At 50.1% G+C, this 20824-nt stretch overlaps 1 protein-coding gene across 1 annotated transcript in view; it reads left to right on the top strand.

Annotated features, from left to right (window-relative positions):
- Positions 1–20824, top strand: part of Nos2 (nitric oxide synthase 2) — a 35381-nt gene that overhangs the window by 2058 nt on the left and 12499 nt on the right. Inside the window, exons 2-14 of the mRNA XM_048365425.1 lie at positions 1433–1493; positions 2252–2371; positions 4325–4473; positions 9480–9642; positions 11277–11368; positions 12219–12360; positions 12460–12599; positions 14174–14348; positions 14440–14541; positions 18390–18584; positions 18922–19004; positions 19497–19641; positions 19737–19841. Of these exons, the coding sequence (XP_048221382.1) occupies positions 4364–4473; positions 9480–9642; positions 11277–11368; positions 12219–12360; positions 12460–12599; positions 14174–14348; positions 14440–14541; positions 18390–18584; positions 18922–19004; positions 19497–19641; positions 19737–19841 (1452 nt within the window). The 5' untranslated portion in view covers positions 1433–1493; positions 2252–2371; positions 4325–4363. The remainder of the gene's footprint in view (positions 1–1432; positions 1494–2251; positions 2372–4324; positions 4474–9479; positions 9643–11276; positions 11369–12218; positions 12361–12459; positions 12600–14173; positions 14349–14439; positions 14542–18389; positions 18585–18921; positions 19005–19496; positions 19642–19736; positions 19842–20824) is intronic.

A 20824-nucleotide genomic window follows, 5' to 3' on the forward strand; every position in this document is an offset into this window, starting at 1 on the left:
AAATCTGTGAAATTCTTTTTTTTTTCTGAAATGCAAAAGCAAGGCTTTATTCAGGCAGGCCGTGGCTCGGGCCTCATCCTACCCACTGACACAGCGGAGTTTAGGAGGAAGCCCCGAGCTGAGATTTCACAGGGCTTATAAAGGCAAAATGTGAAATTCTTATCTCCAGTTAACCAGAAAAAAGCTAGAAGTGGAGGCATGGATCAGGTGATAAAGTGCCAGCCTTGAGTGAAAAAGCAAAGTGAGAGCCCAAGGCTCTGAGTTCTAGTCTCAGTACTGGTACGCGCACATGCGCGCGCGCACACACACACACACACACACACACACACACACTCTTTTGGAAGTACTTTTAAGTATTTCTTTCTAAATGATGTACTGGGATATTGATCTCATAAAGATGGCCTGGTACCTTCAATTTGCTATCAAAGTGGAGTCAGGGACAGTATCATTGAAGCAAAATGGGATGTTGGTAGACAATTGGTGAATTGTGGTGAGGCTGATGAACGTCTACAGAAGTTTATTATACTTCTCCTCAACTTTTGATCATTCTATCTTTTCCAAATTAAAATTGAAAATAAATAAGCCGAGGTGAAACATGCTACATTTTTAAATTAAAAACAACTTGTGATTCAAAAAAATATTCAGGATCCCATGCTTGCTAGGCAGTTGCTCTGACCACCGGAGCTCTGGCCCAATCCAGTTTCTCACTGGTTATTTTTGAGATAGCGTCTGGATGCAAGCCTGAGGCTTAGCCCACCCACTTTTAGGCTTCCAGTTGCTGAGGTCATAGGGCACCCCTCCGCCTCCAGTTTCCCTCTATGCAGATGGAGTCTTGTGGGCTGGCCTGGATCCTGGATCCTCCAGTCTCAGCTGCTCACGTAATCTTGAGATGACAGGCAAGTGTGACTGTTCCCATCTATGTGTTGAGGAAAGATCTGGAAACTTTTCTTGCTGTGGCTGGCCTCTTAGCACGACCCTCCCTAGATCAGCCTCCCAAATAGCTAGGGTTACAGTCCTGAGCCATGGTGCTTGGCTCAAAGAAAGCATTTTAAATAAAACCGAGGAAATCACTAAAAACAAAAACAAGCCAGTACTCGGTAGTGTACTCTGCTGACCTCAGGAAGATGGAGTCAGCGGAGCCATTTTTTCAGCTCACCTGTACCTGTGCCACACTAAGCTCTTGACTTTTTTGAAGAGGAATGTCTTCCTAGAGCTTCTGTGTGTCACTGTTTGGACAATAGTGTTCACAGCCCTCTCTTATCCTGTTGGCTTAGCATCGGGAAGAGAGAGGATGGTGGTAGGAGATTTGGTCTGATGCTCTTCCCCCACCCCATCTCCCACCCAGAGGCCAAGAGCACTTTCATTGCATCCTCTGGCCCTTATCCTAATGTGTCATCAAATAGAATCTCATCATAGCTGTTTCCGTTCACAGTCCTGAGACACCGGATGACAAGCACCAGAATGGATCCCTTCAGTTGCTTGAGCCAAAGCTGGTCAGTGGGTTGCATGGGTGTGGAAAGCCCCTTTCCTTTGCCTGGGGCAAGTACAGGCTGAGTGACCCATTGGAGGCCAGGCGGCAGGAAGGGCACCGGAAGTCAGAGCAGGGAGGAAAGGAGGAAGTGGGGGAGGCTGGTTGGGGAGTGGTTGGGAGTGGGGGCTTTCAACATGCTCTGACTCCTGGATGTGCTTGGTTGACTGGCGGCATGGACAAGAAGCAATTTGGGAACATTCATGGAGCTAGGTGTGGGACATCCTCAAATGATCTCAGACTCAGTATCTGAGCCTCCAGTCCCAGCCTCCAGCAGCTGGCCATGGGTCCCATCTTCTCAGAGTATTTTCTACTCCATGAATTCCAAAGAGATGGCCAAGGCCTGGATGGAGGGAGAGAAGAAGGTCGGCATACTCTCGGATGGGAGAGGGAGGCAGGGGTACTTTCCTCCCTGGCCTGGCTTCTGGCCTTGGCTGTTCTGGCTGCGTTGGTGCCCTCTACCCTGAGTGCCTGTGTGGTGATTCCTCTGAGCAAGCCTTGGCAGGGCCTGGGGGAGGAGAGAAGGCTGGCCAGCGGCCTGGCAGCGGGAATTCTCAGCTAGCACAGGCCCAGGTGGTCTAGTTATTGTTGGAGGAGGTTGGGGGCGGGGAGGGGGGGACAGGCCCCTACTGCCTGTGGGTTCAGAGGCCTGGGGGGAGACCTGTAGGCTTCTGGGGTTGCAAGCATTTGGGAAAATTTTGTTTGGTTTTCTTCTCTTAGAAGCTTCCAGAACCCCAGGACAAGTCATGTGTGAGTCCATCAACCTGCCCACCCTATATAAAGATCACGAACTGGAGCAGTGGAGCGACTTTCCAGGACACACTTCACCACAAGGCCAAGTCGGTGAGAAAGAAAGCCGGGCCTCCCCAGAACCCCAATGTCTCAAGCCAGTGGAGCCATGGCAGCTTTGTGGGTCCAACACAGGTTCCCCGGACAGCTGGCACTCATCTGCATGGAAAGGGTGCTGGGAACAGAGACTTCTCACACAGTACCATAGGAAGCAAAAGGTGCCAGCTCCCTGTTTCAAATCAACCATTAAAAACCACATTGGGCCAGGTACCAGGGGCTCACGCGCCTAATCTTGGCTACCTCAGGAAGCTGAGATCTGGCGATTATAGATTGGAGCCAGTTTGAGCAGAGATGTCTAGAGACTCTTACCTCCAATTAACTACCAAAAAAGCCAGAAGTGGAGCTGTGGCTCAAGTGGTAGAGCAACAGCCTTGAATGGAAAAAGTGAAGGGACAGTGTGAGGCCCTCCCTGTGTGCCAACACACACACACACACACACAAACACACAAACACACAAACACTATTTTTCTTATATAAATGTCAGCAAAATATCTTTCTTCCATTTTTTTTTTTTTTTTTTTTGCCAGTCCTGGGCCTTGGACTCAGGGCCTGAGCACTGTCCCTGGCTTCTTTTTGCGCAAGGCTAGCACTCTGCCACTTGAGCCACAGCGCCACTTCTGGCCGTTTTCTATATATGTGGTGCTGGGGAATCGAACCCAGGGCTTCATGTATATGAGTCAAGCACTCTTGCTACTAGGCCATATTCCCAGCCCTTTTCTTCCATTCTTGATTGTACTGAGGCTTGAACTCAGGGCTTTGCACTTGCTGTGCTCTACTTCCTGAGCTGTGTCTCAGTGTGGCTCAGTTATTTTTCAAATAGGATCTCATGTTTTGTCTAGCCATGCCCCAATCTTCCTATTTATGCCTCTTACAAAATAGCTGGTATGGGGGCTGGGGATATGGCCTAGTGGCAAGAGTGCTTGCCTCCTATACATGAGGCCCTGGGTTCAATTCCCCAGCACCACATATACAGAAAATGGCCAGAAGTGGCGCTGTGGCTCAAGTGGCAGAGTGCTAGCCTTGAGCAAAAAGAAGCCAGGGACAGTGCTCAGGCCCTGAGTCCAAGCCCCAGGACTGGCCAAAAAAAAAAAAAAAAAAAATAGCTGGTATGACTGGTGCATGCCACTGGCTTAGTGACTGAGATAGGGGTCTCAACCATAATCTTTCCAATCTCTACCTCCTCAGTAGCTAAGACTACAGGCATGATCCACGGCACCCGACCTTCAAAGATAGTTTTCTAACAGAATTGCCCAAAGGTGAACAGAACTAAAGGAGTTGGTAGTGAGCTCCCTCTCTCTGGAAAGATTCAAGAGCTATTTAAGAGGGAAATTCTAAGCCCACAGTGAGTGGCTGGAGTAAAAGTCCTCTAAGGGTCCTTCTGGCCTTTTAAATTCTTTATTCTGAGCTTAAGACACATGCTATGTCTATGAAGTGGAAAGAATGGAAAATTTCAGACCATGAAGGCAGATTGATTTCCTCTACTCCTTAGAAACCACAATGGATAAACTTTGGGTGTTTTTTCCCCCTCTATGTTATCCTATGACTTTGTGGCTGGTGGCCTCCCCTCTCAGTTTGTTTTGTCTGACATCAGAGTCTGGTTCCCACAGGACTCATGTGCACCACTTTAAATAAGAAAAAAAAAGAAACGAAATGAAAAAAATGAGGTATTCTCAAGAGCTCATTGATTTGGGGCTGAGGCTAGCTGAAGAGGAAGACAGAGGCCAAGACAGGACAATCCCAACTCACATCCACTGAGGCTTAGTCAAGAAAGAAGATCTGAGCAGGCAGAAGGCCCAGGGGGCTCCGAGGAGGAGGTGTCCCAAAGTGGAGGAGGTTCGGGGAGCTGGAGCTGCCAGAGAGGAGGGAGGCAGCCAGGGGAGCCAGTCTGGTGGAGAACAGCCAAGAGGTCCAATACCCCACCCTCACCACTTGCCTCTCTCTTTCCAGGATTTCACTTGCAGATCCAAATCTTGCCTGGGGTCCATAATGAACCCCAAAAGTTTGACTAGAGGACCCAGGGACACGCCTACCTCTCCAGATGAACTGCTACCTCAAGCTATCGAATTTGTCAATCAATACTATGAATCCTTCAAAGAGTAAGGCTGGCTTCTTCACTCCTTTCTCCTGCCGGGCGCTTCTGTCTTTAGCAGACATTCTCTGCCCTCACCTCCCACCCCCTGCCTTCCTACAGTCTCACCACTGCCCCCGGGGACCAAGAGAGTAAGTAAGCTCTTGTCATTGAGAGATGAGGTTTTGGACATTGCTATAGTGCTTAAAACAATGTGGGCAGAAGCTGAACGCCAGTGGCTCATGCTGTCATCCAAGCTGTTCAGGGAGCTGAGATCTGAGGATTACAGTTCAAAGCCAGCCCGGGCAGGAAAGTCTGTGAGACTCTTACGGTCAATAAACTACCAAATAGCAGGAAGTAGAATTGTAGCTCAAGTGGTAGAAGACTAACCTTGACCAAAAGAAGCGCAGAGACAGCACCTAGACCCTGAGTTCAACCCCCAGGACCTGCAAAACAAAACAAAACAAAACAAAGACTGGGTGAAGTGTAATTAGGTTTGAATCCTAGCTCCACATTAGCCACAGCTGATTCCTTGGGAAATCCACTTACCCTCTCAGAGCCTCAACTTTCCTCTCTATAGAATGGGGATGATGGAACTTGGCTCCTAACATAGGTGTGAGGATTGTGTAAATTCAGAACCAGTGCCCAACCCAGGAGACCCTCAGTTGTGAATTGAAACAGACTGTTTCATTATAAGGTGTTTGAAAGGACCTTTGAGACCAGCTGGTGCATCTCGAAGCACACCTGAGGTCCCCCAATACCAGCTAGAACCCCAGTCGCTTGACTGGGAGAGGGCAGGCTTGTGCTCCTTAGCCTTGAATGGGGTAGGGCGCCTCATTCCTGGGGTTCGCTTCATTTTCTTCCTTCCCGGTGGCTTCTGTGGAAGCCATGTCAGGAGTCCTTTGCTTCTTTAGCCCTGATCAGTTATTCATTTGATGAACACATGAAGCACCAAGTAGGTACCAACCTGGTGTCAGGCACCAGATGACAGAGGTTGTTCATTGCTGCTGGCCAGTGTTATTCAACAAGCGCAGTTTTCAAACACCTAGAGGGAGGTTGTATAGCATTGTGGTTGAGCTGGGGTTTAGCCACCAGCCTACCCAGGTTCAAATCCTTGCTAGGTTCTGTTACCATCTGAGTGACCCCTAGGCGAGTTAGTCTCTCTGTGTCTCAATTTTCCTGCCTGAAAATAATGATGGTTAGTAAACCTGTCTTGTAGGAATTTTTATAAGAGTTAAATGAGTTCACGTGTCAAAAGAGCTAAGAATGATGCTTGGCCTGTTAATTTAGATGGTAGCTGTTATTATATATTTCCTCTTTTTTTTTTTTTTTTTGAGAAGCCTAGCCTGGCCTCAAGTTCATGATCCTCCTGCCTCAGCCTCCCAAGTGCTGGGATTAGAGGTGTGTACCACCGTGCCTGGTGGTTATCTTTTTAGAACACTATGTTATCCAAACGCGGGGAGAGACTGTGAGAAAGAAGGTCTGAGGCAGTGGATTTGCAGCTCTTAAGCTGGAGCTAGTGTGTGGGAGGGGTGGGTGGCTTCAAAGGGTGCCTTGCTGTGTGGCATGAGCCACAGAGGGACAAAGAGTGGCTGCTGGGGACATCCCATCCTCTTAACCTCTGAAGCTGGGCGGATCCTGGAGTCTTCCCCAGGAGGCCCCCATCTTTCAGGCACAGATAATCTCCTGGGGGCTTGCACAACACTAGTGCCTCAACCCCCTGGGCCAAGGGTGGCACAGTCTCTGGGGTTGGGGGGGTGGGGGGGCATCGAGCTCTTCTGCTCCCTTCCCTCCCAAGCTGGGCTCCAAGGGTAGAGCTCCTGCCTAGCAAGCACAAGGCTACAAGCTCAGACCCCAGTAAAACCAGAAAACAAACACAAGCCACATCCCTAGCCATTCTTTTCTTTTCTGGTCATGAGTCTTGAACTCAGGTATGGGTGCTGTCGCAGAGCTCTTTTGCTCAAAGTTAGTGCTCTCCCACTTTGAGCCACAGTGCCACTTCCAGTGTTTAGGTAGTTAATTGGAGATAAGAATTTCATGGCCTTTCCTACCCAGGCTGGCTTTGAACTAGGATCCTCAGATCTTAGCCTCCTGAGTGGCTAGGATTACAGGCATGAGCCATCCAGCACCCAGCACCCCTACCAGTTGTAATGCACCATTGGGTACAGACCTGTCAAGGCTCTGCCTGCTTTGTGCTTGTGACAGCCCTGGTCTCTCTGGTGGGAAGGGTGCTGTCATGTCATCCTTACCCTTCAGATAAGGAAAATAGTCTCCATGGAGGACAGGGAACTTGCTGGAAGGCACACATTCCGAAGTCCCAGGGCTGGGGCTGGGAGTTGAGCCCGGGGGGGGGGGGGGGTGACACCAGTACAGCCCTTGCTGTAGTGGCAGCGCCCAACCTATTGCTCCTTGGTCCTGGGGGCTCCTGGCTGTCTGGGATCTGGCGGGTCTGGCTGGCATTAGAAGACAATCACATGAGATAGGAAGCCCAGGGAGTACACTCGGCGGCTGTTCTCCCAGAGGGAAGGCCCATTTAGCCACTAGCACACACAATGCCCCCCCCCATCTTAGAGGACCTAGGAGGGTGTCTGATGAGGGGCAGCCCACCTCTACAATGAGGGCCAGCAGAGTGGGTTGGGCCATCTTTGTATGAAGACTTACAGTATGTTGGGGTTGGAGGCATGCCTCACTTGGTAGAGCGCTAGGCAATGGGTGAAAGCCACAGGTACTGAGTTCAAGTGCTGGTCTTAGACCCCCCCCCCCAAAAAAGGAAGAAAAGCCAGGTGCTGGTGGCTCACACCTGTAATCCTAGCTACTCAGGAGGCTGAGATCTGAGGATCATGGTTCTAAGCCAGCCTGAGCAGGAAAGATCCTGACTTTTTTTTTCTTTTGTTGGTTTGTGGGGCTTGAACTCAGGGCTTGTGCACCATCCCTGAGCTTTTTTGTTCAAGGATAGTGCTCTATCAGTTTGAGTCACAATGCCACTTCCATGAGACTCTTATCTCCAATACACTACAAAAAAAAAAAAAAAAAGCCAGAAGTAGAGCTGTGACTCTAGTGGTAGAGTGCTAGCCATGAGCAAAAGAAGCTCAGGGGTAGTGACTGGGCCCTGAGTTCAAGCCCCAGAACCAGCACACACACATACACATGAAAGAAAAAGTAAAAAAGAAAGAGAGAAAAGAAAGAGTATATTGTGAAGCTTGCTCTTTTTCTTGAGAGCTAACAGAGACCAGGCATTTTTGAGTGCCTTAAAATATAATAAACTAGCAAACTCTAAAAGATAAACAAGTAATCTTCCTAGCTAGGTGCTGATAACTCACACCTGTAATCCCAGCTACTCAGGAGGCTGAGGTCTGAGAATCAAGGTTTGAAGCCAGTGCAGGCAGGAAAGTCTATGAGAGCTTTATCTCTAATTTACCAGCAAAAATCCCGAAGTGAAGCTGTGGCTCAAGTGGTAGAGGACCACCCTTGAGTGGTAAAAGCTAAGCCAGAACACATGGCCTTGAGTTCAAACCTTAATACTGCTACAAACACCACAAAAAATTAATCTTCCTTACGTGTTCACCAATGTGTTTTCAGTCCTGTATATGGAGGCTTCAGTGTTAGAGTGGTCTCTACTGATCTGTTGGTGCCGTGTGGCATGGGGGAAGTTTCTAGAAGCTTTGGTGACAGCGGCCCTGACCTTACCTAGCAGTTCCCCAAGGCAGGATGTCCTTGAGAATACAGATCACCCAGTGTTTTGTCTTTGTGCTGGTGTCAGAAATCAAGGGAGACCTCTGGTATTTGGTTCTTAGTCCTCCACTGTCCTTAATCAGTGCATTCTTTAAATAGTTTTGTTGTTGCCATCTCTAAAACCTTTGGCAGTGCTGATTGGGAATTTCAAGGTTGGGGGGGGGGCGGTGTATGTGCACGCATACACGCATGCTCAAGCCTTTTCTGACTGAGCCCCCTCTCTTTGGGTTAATTTTGAAGCCTGCTTGAATCCCTGAGCACAGCGATTCCCTGGGCTGACCCTGAAGGCCCAGTCATGACACCCAAAGGTATCCAGGACTAAGGAGGCTCATAAGGAGCTCCTCAGGGCTTCTGGTCCCCTAGGGTGGAAGGTTGAAGTTCCCCCCAGGCAAGTGAAGAGCCTGGGTTTGGCTGAAGTGTGACCTGGATCCAAGTCCTGATTTTTCTTTTTGCCATTGCGGTTGTTTTTCTGAGCCTGGTACTTAAACCCTAGGGCTCTGAGACCCTTGATTATACAACAAGCACAGAACTATCTTCCTCTTTTGCTTGTTTTGTTTTTGTGCCAGTATTGGGGTTTGAACTCAGGGACTTGAGCTCTTACTTGGCTTCTTGCTCAAGCCTTGCACTCTGCCACTTGAGCCACAGCTCTACTTCCGGCCTTTTGGTGGTTCATTGGAGAGAAGAGTCTCCTAGGAGGCCACTGCAAGACTTGAGTCTTACAAGTGTCTGAGAAGGACAGCGTCCTTGCTGAGATGAATAATTCAAGAAAAAGCAAGCAGAAGGGACAAGGCTTCTACTCAGCTTGGGAGCTGCTACATCATTTTCAGGATCCAGTGTTCAAAAAGGAAAATGTGGGGGCCGGAAGTTTGGCCTAGTGGTAGAGTGCTTGCCTAGAATGCATGAAGCCCTGGGTTCAATTCCTCTGTACTACATACACAGAAAAAGCCAGAAGTGGCACTGGGGCTCAAGTGGCAGAGTGCTAGCCTTGAGCAAAAAAAGCTCAAGGACAGTGCTCAGGCCCTGAGTTCAAGCCCCAGGACTGCAAAAAAAAAAAAAAATAGCAAAAGGAAAATGTGGGCTCATCGATCCTCTGTGAACTTCCAGAAGGTCACAGCAGTGTATTAGGTGTGGGGTTCTTGTAAGCAAAGCCCAAGCCTTCAAGCCATCCCTGGAAGGGAACAGTCTCCCAGAGGGACCGCTTACCCTTCTGCTATCCGATTTCAGTTCCTGCTTCTGTGGATTGAATTCACGCCGGTGTGTGTCTCTCATTGTTGCTCTTCCTGATGTCTTCCTGTGCCGCAGAGCAAAAATAGAGGAACATCTGGCCAGGGTGGAGGCAGTCGCGAAGGAGATCGAAACAACAGGAACCTACCAGCTGACAGGAGATGAGCTCATCTTTGCCACCAAGCTCGCCTGGCGCAACGCCCCCCGCTGCATTGGCAGGATCCAGTGGTCCAACCTGCAGGTGTGCCTCGGTGAACCCCAGCAGGAGATGGAGTGAGCCTGAGTAGCTGAACACATGGTGCCCTGGGCTGTGCAGATTGTGAGGAGGAGATGGAGATGGAGGGCGAGGGGCTCCCCCCTCTGGAGGCCTAGGATCCTATGTCAGGGTCTCTAACTGACCTTTCTCTCTGGTGATAACTGTAGTAGACCAAACATTCCCATAAAGCCAAGCATCGAGCATGTTTGTGTTACTACTGAGGCTTTGGTAACACAACACAGGCCTCTGACCTCCAGGGTTGAAACTTTTTTTGGTCAGTCCTAGGACTTGAACTCAGGGCCTGGATACTGTCCCTGAGCTCATTTGTTCAAGGCTATCATTCTACCACTTTGAGCCATAGCACCACTTCTGGTTTTCTGGTAGTTATTTGCAGATAAGAGTGTCACAGCCTTTCCTGCCCTGGTGGGCTGGCTTTGAACAGGCGATCCTCAGATCTCAGCCCCCCTGAGTAGCTACGATTACAGGCGTGAGCCACTAGTGTCCAGCCAGTGTTTGAACTCTTGACTCCTAGAGAACATCGTAGTTCTTTATCCTGGTCCTCTAGGCCATCATTTTGTTGGAGATTCATTTGTTCTTGGAACATATCTAAAACATTTGGAAAGAGAAGTGGATGGAAACACCAAGGAAACCAACCTGGGCTGTGTGAAACCTGCTCACATGGCAAAGGAACCAGGCTGAGTGCATTGAAAGGGACCGGGTTCAATGGCTCATGATAAAACTAGAATCCAGGCTAGACAGGAGGAAAAGATGGGAACCATAGAAGTTTGAGGCCCACTTGGGCAAAACAAACAAACAGTTAGTGAAGAAACAGTGAGACTCTGATTTCAACAAAGAAGCCAGACATGGTGGTAGTTGGTGAAGGTGGGAGGATCGTGGTAGAAAGCTGGGCCTAGGTGTAAAAATAAGACCCTATCTAGAAAAATAACAAAAGCAGGGCTGGGGGCTGTAGTTTTAGCTCAGCCAAAGAGTACCTGCCTGGTGAGCGCAAGGCCCCAAGTTTGTTCCTCAGCTCTGGAAAAAAACAACAACAAAAAACACTATAAAAGCAGGGGCTGGGAATGTGGCTTACTGGCAGAGTGCTTGCCTAGCATGCATGAAGCCCTGGGTTCCATTCCTCAGTACCACATAAACAGAAAAAGCCGGAAATGGTGCTGTAGCTCAAGTAGTAAGAGCTAGCTTTGAGCCAAAGAAGCTCAGGGACAGTGCCCAGGCCCTGAGTTCAAGCCCTAGGAGTGGCAAAAAAATAACAAAAGCAAAAAGGGTTGGTGATATGGTTCAAGTGGTAAAGCCCCAACTTGCCTAGCAAGCACGATGTCCTGAGTTCAAGCCCCTAGCATCAACAAAACAAATCAGAGGTTGCTGGGACTTGGGGCTTGCAATGGGGGGTGGGTGGGTGAGGGGGGGTGTTCCAAGTGGGATTCCTTGTGCTCCCTAAGGACAGCAGACCACTGTTGGGGGGGGGCAAGGGCTGAGCCTGGTGCTGTGGATGCAGAGGGAAGAATGTGTATTTGCCGGGTGTTGGTATGCAGGCTTCCCACTGGCCCCAGGGGCCTCTGTGACCCAGTCCTTGATAGGCTGACTGGGTGGACTGTGTGCAGGTCTTCGATGCCCGGAGCTGTACCACGGCCCAGGAGATGTTCGAACACATCTGCAGACACCTACGCTATGCCAGCAATAGCGGCAACATCAGGTAGGGGTTCCTTTTCCAGGGATGCCATGGGCCCAGCCTGCTCCTAGAATCTTAGCCAAAATATGCACTTAGGCCGGGCACCACCAGAGGTTCACCTTTATAATCATAGCCAATCAATAGGCTGAGATCTGAAGGTCACAGTGCAAAGCTAGCCTGGGCAGGAAAGTCCATGAGACTCTTATCTCTAATTAACTACTAAAAAAACCCCACAGAAGTGGAGCTGTGGATCAAGTGGTAGAGCGCTAGACTTGAGTACAAAAAGCTCAAGGACAGTGCCCAGGCCCTGAGTTCAAGTCCCAGAACCAGCCCAGGGGAAAAAAGGGATCTCTTCATTGATTGGGGTTAGGGATCTGTTTTCCTTAGAGGCAGGAGAGCCCTTGCTTGTCATTGTCACTGTGTCATCCTCCCCACCCCATCCCCACTGGGGCCCCACAGCTCTATCAGTCACCGGTTTTCAGGTTCAGCAAACAGTGCCCACCTAATGGTGACTGTGGACTAGGCTTGGGGCCCAAGGGCCGGGAGTGGGATGCAGAGGTCACTAAAACCTGAGCAGGTGGCCCCAGCCTTCTGTAAACCTGTGGTCTGCCCTAGATGAGCTAGACAAGCATCCTCCTAACTTTGCTGGCAGGGAAACAGGGAGTGTGAACACCAGGGATGGGGGGCCCTCACCCCATCTCCTAGAGGGGAGACCCCCTAGCTGATCGTAAAGAAGCTTGTGGGAGAGCAGAGATTGCTTCTGGTCAGCTCCATTCTAAGGGCTGCAGAGGGGGAAGAGGGGAGGGGAGGCAGGAAGCTGCCCTTTCCCCAGGGCCACATGGTAAACAGAGTCCGGGTCCCTGCCCTGTGGAAGGTCGGCCATCACTGTGTTCCCCCAGCGGAGCGATGGGAAGCATGACTTTCGCGTGTGGAATTCCCAGCTGATCCGGTACGCAGGCTACCACCTGCCCAATGGCGGCATCAGAGGGGACCCTGCCAACCTGGAGTTCACCCAGGTATTCACCCAGCCTCCCCCGGACCCGGAGGGTGGGGAGCCCAGAGTGGGCCAGGCACCCAGTCAGGGTCTGTGGACTCACAGCCTGTCTTGCTCCTAGCTGTGCATTGATCTGGGCTGGAAGCCCCGTTATGGCCGCTTCGACGTGCTGCCTCTGGTCCTGCAGGCTGATGGCCGGGACCCTGAGTTCTTTGAAATCCCTCCTGACCTGGTGCTCGAGGTACCTGTGGAACACCCCAAGTAAGTGGCTGAGGTTACCTGGATGCAAACCCTGTCTCCTGCCTGCACATGCCTGTCTCCTGCTTGCCTGGGGGTCACCCCCTACCCTCCAGCCTCTCCCTGCACCAGGCCGAAAGCCTGGCGGCACCCACAGAGTCAGCATTGCTACCCTGCCATGCTATTGTGATTCTGCACTTCTCGCTGGCCTGGAACTTTGGAGGTTGAGGGCGAGTTGAGGGGAAGAGGAGGCTTGGATGGATGGGACCCCAGGGTCATGAAGCAACCATCTTAGGAGATGAACCCTCTGGGCTTTCTGGTTAAGCAGGCCAGGTCTCTTGGTCCCTCCTTTAGCTGTCCCTGTGTAGACTAGGGGAAGGAGAGGGCTCTAGAAGTAAATGGAGGCCTCAGCCAACTCAGCTCTTGCTCTTGGCACTTCTGGCAATTGTAAACACTGCTGGTATATCTGTACTTGAGGTGTGTGGGCTGGGTTCTTATCCTTTGAATATACTAATCTCAGACCTACTTCAGAGCTTTTGTACCTGCTAGTCTCTCTACCTGGTAAGGCCCATTTCTTAGGTCTTCCCTGCTCTGTCACACCTTTGAGAAGATCCCTCTTGCCATCTAGAGTCTAACACATCATCTTGTTTTGTTTCTTTTTCTTTTCCTTTTTTTTTTTGGTGGGGGGGGGGCTTGAACTCAGTGCCTGGGCTGCCCTGAGCTCTTTTTGTTCAAGGCTAGTGCTCTACCATTTTGAGCCACAACTCTGCTTCTGGTTTTCTGGTGGGTAATTGGAGATAAGAGTTTCATGGACTTTCCTGCCTAGGCTGGCTTTGAACCGCAATCCTCAGATCTAAGCTTCCTGAGTCGCTAGGATTATAGGTGTGCGCCACCAGCTCTTGGCTTTCTTTCTTTCTTTCTTTCTTTCTTTCTTTCTTTCTTTCTTTCTTTCTTTCTTTCTTTCTTTCTTTCTTTCTTCTTTTCTTATGGATACACTTGTTTGCTACTTTAGAGTCCAGAGCCTAGGTGCTAGGCTCTAAGCTCCTTGAAAACAGAATCTTGCACTCTAGCCCTTAGCAGGGTACCTGACACATAGCAGATGTGCAGTTATAGATGTTTGTGTGAAGAATAATCAAATATACAAAGAAGTAATATTATCATATAATAATCTCATGAATTGGTTGCCAATACTTGGTTTTATTTTTGCTTGTTTAGTAGTAGGATTTGAAGTCAGGTCCTGGGACCCTCTGGGCTTGCTTGTTATGCTTGTGCTCTACCACTTGAGCCATGCCTCCAGCTCTGCTTTTTTGCTGGTTATTTTGGTAATGGAGTTTAGGGAACTTTTCTGCCTGGGCTGGCTTTGAACCGTGATCCTCCAGATCTCAGAGGCTAGGGTTACAGGTGTGAGCCATTGTCTGTGGCCTGGTACCTGTTTGGATGATGGGATATTTGAGACTTAGAGAAGCTCAAAGCCTCTCATGCTCACGGTGGCTCCTGGGCAGGACACAGCCTCAGCCCCAGCCAGCATAGAACTGGAACACAGAGTACACACCTGATGCTCAGAAGCCCCAGCCACAGCTTCCCTGCCTCCTTGCCAGGTACGAGTGGTTCCAGGAGCTGGACCTGAAGTGGTACGCCTTGCCTGCTGTGGCCAACATGCTGCTAGAGGCGGGTGGCCTTGAGTTCCCCGGGTGCCCCTTCAACGGCTGGTACATGAGCACAGAGATCGCAGTCCGGGACCTCTGTGACAGTCAGCGCTACAACCTCCTAGAGGTGACACGGGCCACCCAGCTGGGACAGGTGGTGAGGTGGGCCTGGGAGAAGGGGTGTCCCTAGGACTGCCTCACCCCAATTCACTCTACAGGAAGTGGGCAGAAGGATGGGCTTGGAAATGCACGCTGTGGCCTCCCTCTGGAAAGACCAGGTCGTCACAGAGGTGAACGTCGCGGTGCTCCATAGCTTCCAGGTAGCTTGGGTGTTTTGTGAGTCTTTTTGTTGGTGGTGGTGGTGATCGAGGGGCTTGTACTTGGGGCCTGGGTGCTATCTGTCCCTGAGCAATTATTGCTCAAGGCTAGTGCTATGCCACTTTGAGCCACAGTGACACCTACATTTTCTGGTGGTTAATTGGAGATAAGAATCTCCCAGGCTGGGGCTGGGAATATGGCCTAGTGGCAACAGTGCTTACCTCCTACACATGAAGCTCTCGGTTCGATTCCCCAGCACCACATATATGGAAAACGGCCAGAAGGGGCGCTGTGGCTCAGGTGGCAGAGTGCTGCCTTGAGCGGGAAGAAGCCAGGGACGGTGCTCAGGCCCTGAGTCCAAGGCCCAGGACTGGCCAAAAAAAAAAAAAAAAAAAAAGAATCTCCCAGGCTTTCCTGACTGGGCTGGCTTTGAAGTGCGATTCTCACATCTCAGCCTCCTGAGTAGCTAGGATTATAGGATTGCAGGCATGAGCCACCAGCTCCAGGCTCTCAGCCTGTTTTCTCCAGCACTCTTCCACTTGAGCCACAGCTCCACTTCTGGCTATTGGGTGATTAGTTGCAGATAAGAGTCTCACAGACTTTTCCTGCCTGGACTGGCTTTGAACTATGTTCTTCAGATCTCAGCCTGAGCACTAGGATTACAGGTGTGAACCACTGGCGCCCGGTAGCATACCTCTTGTAGCCACCTACAGCAGGCTGGGTGCCTGGGAAGTGTGACAGTATTTAGAAGCTGAGGAGAACTCTATAAAGCCGGCATGGAGTCACCATTCATTCATTCATCCATTCTAGTTTTTTCGAGCATTCACCATGTGCCAGATACTAGATTTAGCCATGAAGGTAGAAGGTAAACAAAATACACCTTGGCCCCCATGGCCAGGATAGCTACTATGTACATCCATTCTGCTAGATGTACTATGGGCCCTGAGCTAAGATGGAACAGGAAGTGCTCCCCTGGGGCTGGCCCTGCTCAGGAAGGGCTGGCCACAGACCATACATCCTGACTCCCAGGGACTCCCCACGCCCACTCCGATGCTAGCAGGATGCCATTGTGCCCCCAGAAAACCTGCGGAGCCTCAGCTTAGTCTCCTGACCATTGCTCCAGGGGGGGGCATGAGAGTCTCCACAACTTCCTCATCCTCTTCTTCAAGGATGGCCTTCAGGACACAGGGCTTCAAGTCCAGAGTGATGGTGGCTCACAGTCATTCATCATTGAGCTCCTCTCCCCACTACTGTAAGATTTAAATGCTAATTCGTGAAGCATGCTCAGCTGTACAGGCCCATGGAAGCTCACTCGGCCAGCTTTGGCTTTCGTGTTGTTTATTCTGGTTCTCACAGCTGTCTCCTGAGTGCTGGTCTGGCCCTCAGGAGTTGCCATGGAGGCAGCTAACATGGGAATATTGTCTTGAGAAGGATGCACAATGTCAGTTCTGTAGCAATAGTACTTGGAATTTTGGATTTTGGTCTTGGATGCTTAGGAAGTGAGAGGGAATCCACTCAATTTTGACTCATGATGCCTTTCTTTTTTTCCTTCTTTCTGCTAGTGCCAGGTTCGGACTCAAGGGCCTCACACACACTTGGCTTGCTTGCTTGGCTGGTGCTTGACCACTTGAGCTCCAGTTTAGTTTTTTGCTGGTTAATTAGAGATGGGAACTTCGAAGACTTCTCTGCCTAGGTTGGCTTTGAACCACAATCCTCAGACATCAGCCTCCTCAGTAGCTGTGATTATAGGTGTGAACCATTAGCCAGCACCTGGAAAACTCAAGATACATTTCAGCTTGTGGTGATTTACCAGGATAGAGCCCTCTTGTCAGGTGAGAAGCCTCTAGGTATAAAAATATCAAGAGATGTGAGACAGGTGTAGTGGTTCATATCCATAATCCTAGCTACTTGGGAGGCAGAGATTGAGAAGATCTTGGTTCAAGGCTAGCCCTGGAGAAAAAGTTACCAAGCCCCCATTTCAACCAACAAGATGCTCATGATGGTACATGACTTTCATCGAATCTATGTTAGAGGCCTAAGTAGCAGGATCACAGACCACACTAAGCCCCAGCTGAAAATGTCAGAAAAAACTAACTAAAGCAAAAAGGAGCAGGAGGGCAGCATGTGGATCAAGCAGAATGCCTACTTAGCAAGCAAAGGCCCTGAGTTCAATCCCTAGTCCATAGTGTGTGTGTGTGTGTGTGTGTGTGTGTGTGTGTGTGTGTGTGTGTGTGTGTGTATCATCTCATTGCAGCCTCTCAACCACTTCATGATGTAGGAACCGTTATCCCTTTTTTACAGAGGAGGGAAATTAGGAAGGTCACATGGCTAGTGAGAGGAGACAGTTTGGACCATTCTATGAAACAAATGTCTCTCATTTGAAATGGTGGCTCCAGACATTGGTGATTGCGGCTGCTTGTCTTGGATTAGTCCCAGTTGAGCTGGGTGCCTGCAGCCTCTAAGTTTTTTTTTCTGAAAACAAATTTTATTTTATTGAAAAAAGGGTTTAAATACATTACAGAACATTAAAACTGGGAGAAAACCAAAAACCAGTCTGTTACTTCACATGGCACTGGAAAGCCTTACTTAAGTTACAAACTCTACAGCTAGCTACATGACAGATGACTCTAGTCTGATGCTTGTACCCTTGTCAAATGTTTAACCCTTATTAGGCTGGTCTCGTATCTTTTTTTTTTTTTGACACCCCCTATCTAGGCTATGTCTGGTCAACCCAAGCCTTCCCGAGTGGCACAGCTGCTGTTGCTTGCCGCCTTACCCCATTCTCCCTGGATTACCATGGGTGGTTAAAATAGGACATTCTTTTAGGGCAGAGGAAGCCGCAGAGAGAGCTTCTGGCCAGACATCACCGCCTGTGATCCAGGGCTCTGGGCTTAACTGAAACTTCACATTGTTGCTTTGTTGCAGGCTGGACACTGCCAGGTGCCTACTGCTTGACCTCGATTTAAATGAGGGACTTCAAGGCTAGACAGCGTGGCTCTTTTCAGTTTATTGCATGAAGGAGTTACAGACCCCAAAGCAGACCCTAAATGGTTGTATTTTACAAGCTGTGAGGTTTTTAAACTTGTGACAAGGGACAGAAGGGAAATTCTACTTATTGCAGTGAAATCCTCACTTAAATTTCAGTGAACTACAAGCACTTAAAACCCATGAACCTTCAGTTGATTGTCCTTAGCCAGTCCGATCTCAACCAGGAACTGGCATATGATCTTGCATTGGTCACTCTGTATATTCTGGATGCTCAATTGCAGTACCATTGCAGGCAAATTTCTTCTTAAACTCGTGTCTTTTTATTGTGATCATCAGTGATCCCTTGGACAGTATAAGGGTCTTCCTGCCATTTCTCTGTTGAATTTTTATATGGATATAATCCTCAGTGCCAGCAGGAAGCAGGTCATCACCCTTACTTGCGTCAGCAAAGAGGTTGAAAGAGTGGAGGCTCTGGATAGCGGTCATAAGACAGGATTCCTTTTCCTTGGTGGAAACGGGCTGCAGAAGGCGGCTGCAGGAGAAGGCGGGCAGGGGGTATGGAGTGTAGGGAAGTGAGGGGGCTCATGGGGGAGGCAGCTGAGTCCTCCTCGGTGGCTCAGTGGCTGGGACACAGTCTCTCATTTTAGGATACAGGTAATTTGCCTTTGCTACAGGGCCTCTTTAGAGACTCCAGAAGTGCCTTCCATGGGGGTCACTCATCTGCAGCTGTGAGGAGGAGCTTCCAGGAGGAGGGGCTGTCCTGGTTCACACATTGCTGGGCTTCCCCATGCACCCCTGCGGCCCTCCCTTCTGCACCCCCTCACCTTCACTCCCCCCCACCCCCCCTCATCTTCCACCACAGAAGCACAAAGTGACCATCATGGATCACCACTCGGCCGCCGAGTCCTTCATGAAGCACATGCAGAACGAGTACCGGCTGCGTGGTGGCTGCCCGGCCGACTGGATTTGGCTGGTCCCACCAACATCCGGGAGCATCACACCTGTGTTTCACCAGGAGATGCTGAACTACGTCCTGTCCCCATTCTACTACTACCAGGTGAGGGAAGGGGACTGCCCTCGTCCCCCCCCCCCCCCCGGCACTCGGGTGTGGAGCCGGTGTACGTGTGCTTTGCCCAAGATGCCTTTATACCCGTCAAGCACCTCCTGGTCCTTCTGAAGGTATCCTGGTTTGGAGCGCCTGCAAGGTTGCTTAGCGAGTGATCAGACACCGGCCTCCCCCTCCAGACAGTAGTAGCCCTGTGCATGTGGGGCCCCATGCTGGGTGGGAGAGATGCTATGTCCTTCCCCATCTCATCATGGTGTGGAAGATCCCCTGGCCCCAGCCCAGCCACAACCCCAGACCTAGACCTACCATCACCTCTCCCTTTTGGCAGGTAGAGGCTTGGAAGACCCATGTTTGGCAAGATGGGAAGCAGAGGCCCAGGAGAAGAGAAATCCGATTCAAAGTCCTGGGGAAGTAAGTGGGAGTGGTCAAGATTGCTGTCTCCAGCTCCAGTCCTCAGGACAGCCAGGCACTGGTGACTCACACCTGTAATCCTAGCTACGCAGGGAGCTGAGCTCTGAGGATCTCAGTTCAAAGCCAGCCAGGGCAGGAAAGTTCATACTCTTATTTCCAACTAACCATCAGAAAACTGGAAGTGGTGCTGTGGCTCAAGTGGTAGAGTGGCAGACTTGAGAACCAAAGCTCAGGGACAGTGCTCAGGCCCTGAGTTCAAGCCCTAGGACTGGTGAGCACGCACACACACACACACACACACACACACACACACACACACACACACACAGAAAAGAAAAAGAGCAAGGGAATAAAAGACCACCAGTCATGGCTGACATCTAGTGACAAGCGTGGATTGCTCACCAGGCTTCCATAGTCTGCTCTGCTCTCCTGGGTCGTGAGTCTCTTCTGGAAGCTGACTCCAACAAAGCATCCATCTCTCTGTCCCCACAGAGCTGTGCTCTTTGCTGCCGTGCTAATCCACAAGATGATGGCAGCCCGAGTCCAAGTCACAATCCTCTATGCAACCGAGACAGGAAGATCAGAATCATTTGCTCGGGACCTGGGGACCTTGTTCAGCTGTGCCTTCAACCCCAAGGTACCTCTTCAGTTAGGTGGGCTTGTGGGGAGACCATGGAGACTGCGCCAGGGAGCTGAGGGCTGAGGGCTGATGTCCACTGCGGTGCCATCCAGGTTGTCTGCATGGACGAGTACAGCCTGAGCCACCTGGAGGAGGAGCGGCTTCTGCTAGTGGTGACCAGCACGTTTGGGAATGGAGACTCCCCCAGCAATGGACAGGTAGGTGGCTGAAGGCCCTGGTCATGTGAGGGGCAGTGAGGAGGAGCTGGGAGGCACAAGGAAGATAGGGGTGAAGAGGGTGTCGGGAGGAGGGCTCAGGTGACCCTGGCTCATTCACCTGTCAATTCACCTACAACATACTTTTTAATAGATTTTGTGAATTGACTCTTTAAAGAAAAATCTTTTAAAAAAATCATAAGCCAGGAGCCTGTGGCTCATGCTCATAACCCTGGCTATTCAAGAGGCTGAGATCTGAGGATGACAATTCAAAGCCAACCAGACAGGAAAGTTCATAAGACTCTTACCTCCAATTAACCACCAAAGGAGCCAGAGTTGGGGCTGTGGCTCAAGTGGTAGGGTACTAGCCTTGAGCACAAAAACTAAAGGACAGTGCCCTGGTCCTGAGTTCAAGTCCAAGTACCAGCACAAAAAAAAAACCAACAGAAGGGTTAAGGCTCTGGTAGCACTGTTTCTATAGTGAGTCGAAAGGTAACAGGAAGGAGAATAAAGATAAATGGTAGCCGGGTGCTAGTGGCTTACACCTGTAATCTTAGCTACTCAGAAGGCTGAGATCTGAGGATCGCGGCTTGAAACCAGCCCAGGCAGGAAAGTCCACAAGACTCTGAACTACCCAGAAAAGGCCAGAGGTGGCACTATGGCTCAAGTGGTAGAGTGCTAGCCTTGAGCCAAAGAAGCTCAAGGACAGCACCCAGGCCTTGAGTTCAAGCCCCAGGACTGGCACAAAAAATAAATACATAGATAAACAAAAAAGATAAATGGCAAAAAAATTTTTTTAAAGATAAAAAGATAAATGGCAATAAAGGGAGTTGTTTCCCACCATAGGACTCAGTGCTGCCTCTGCTGGGTCACAGACCATGCAAGATTATCTTTGTTTCCTGGAAAGTAGGGCTTATGTTAGAGAATATGGGGCTAATTGTTACTCTTGCCATGTTCCAAACAAATTGAGAGACTCACATGGTCTT

Source organism: Perognathus longimembris, chromosome 17 (genome assembly GCF_023159225.1).
Source record: "Perognathus longimembris pacificus isolate PPM17 chromosome 17, ASM2315922v1, whole genome shotgun sequence".
In the NCBI taxonomy this organism is placed as follows: Eukaryota; Metazoa; Chordata; class Mammalia; order Rodentia; family Heteromyidae; genus Perognathus; species Perognathus longimembris.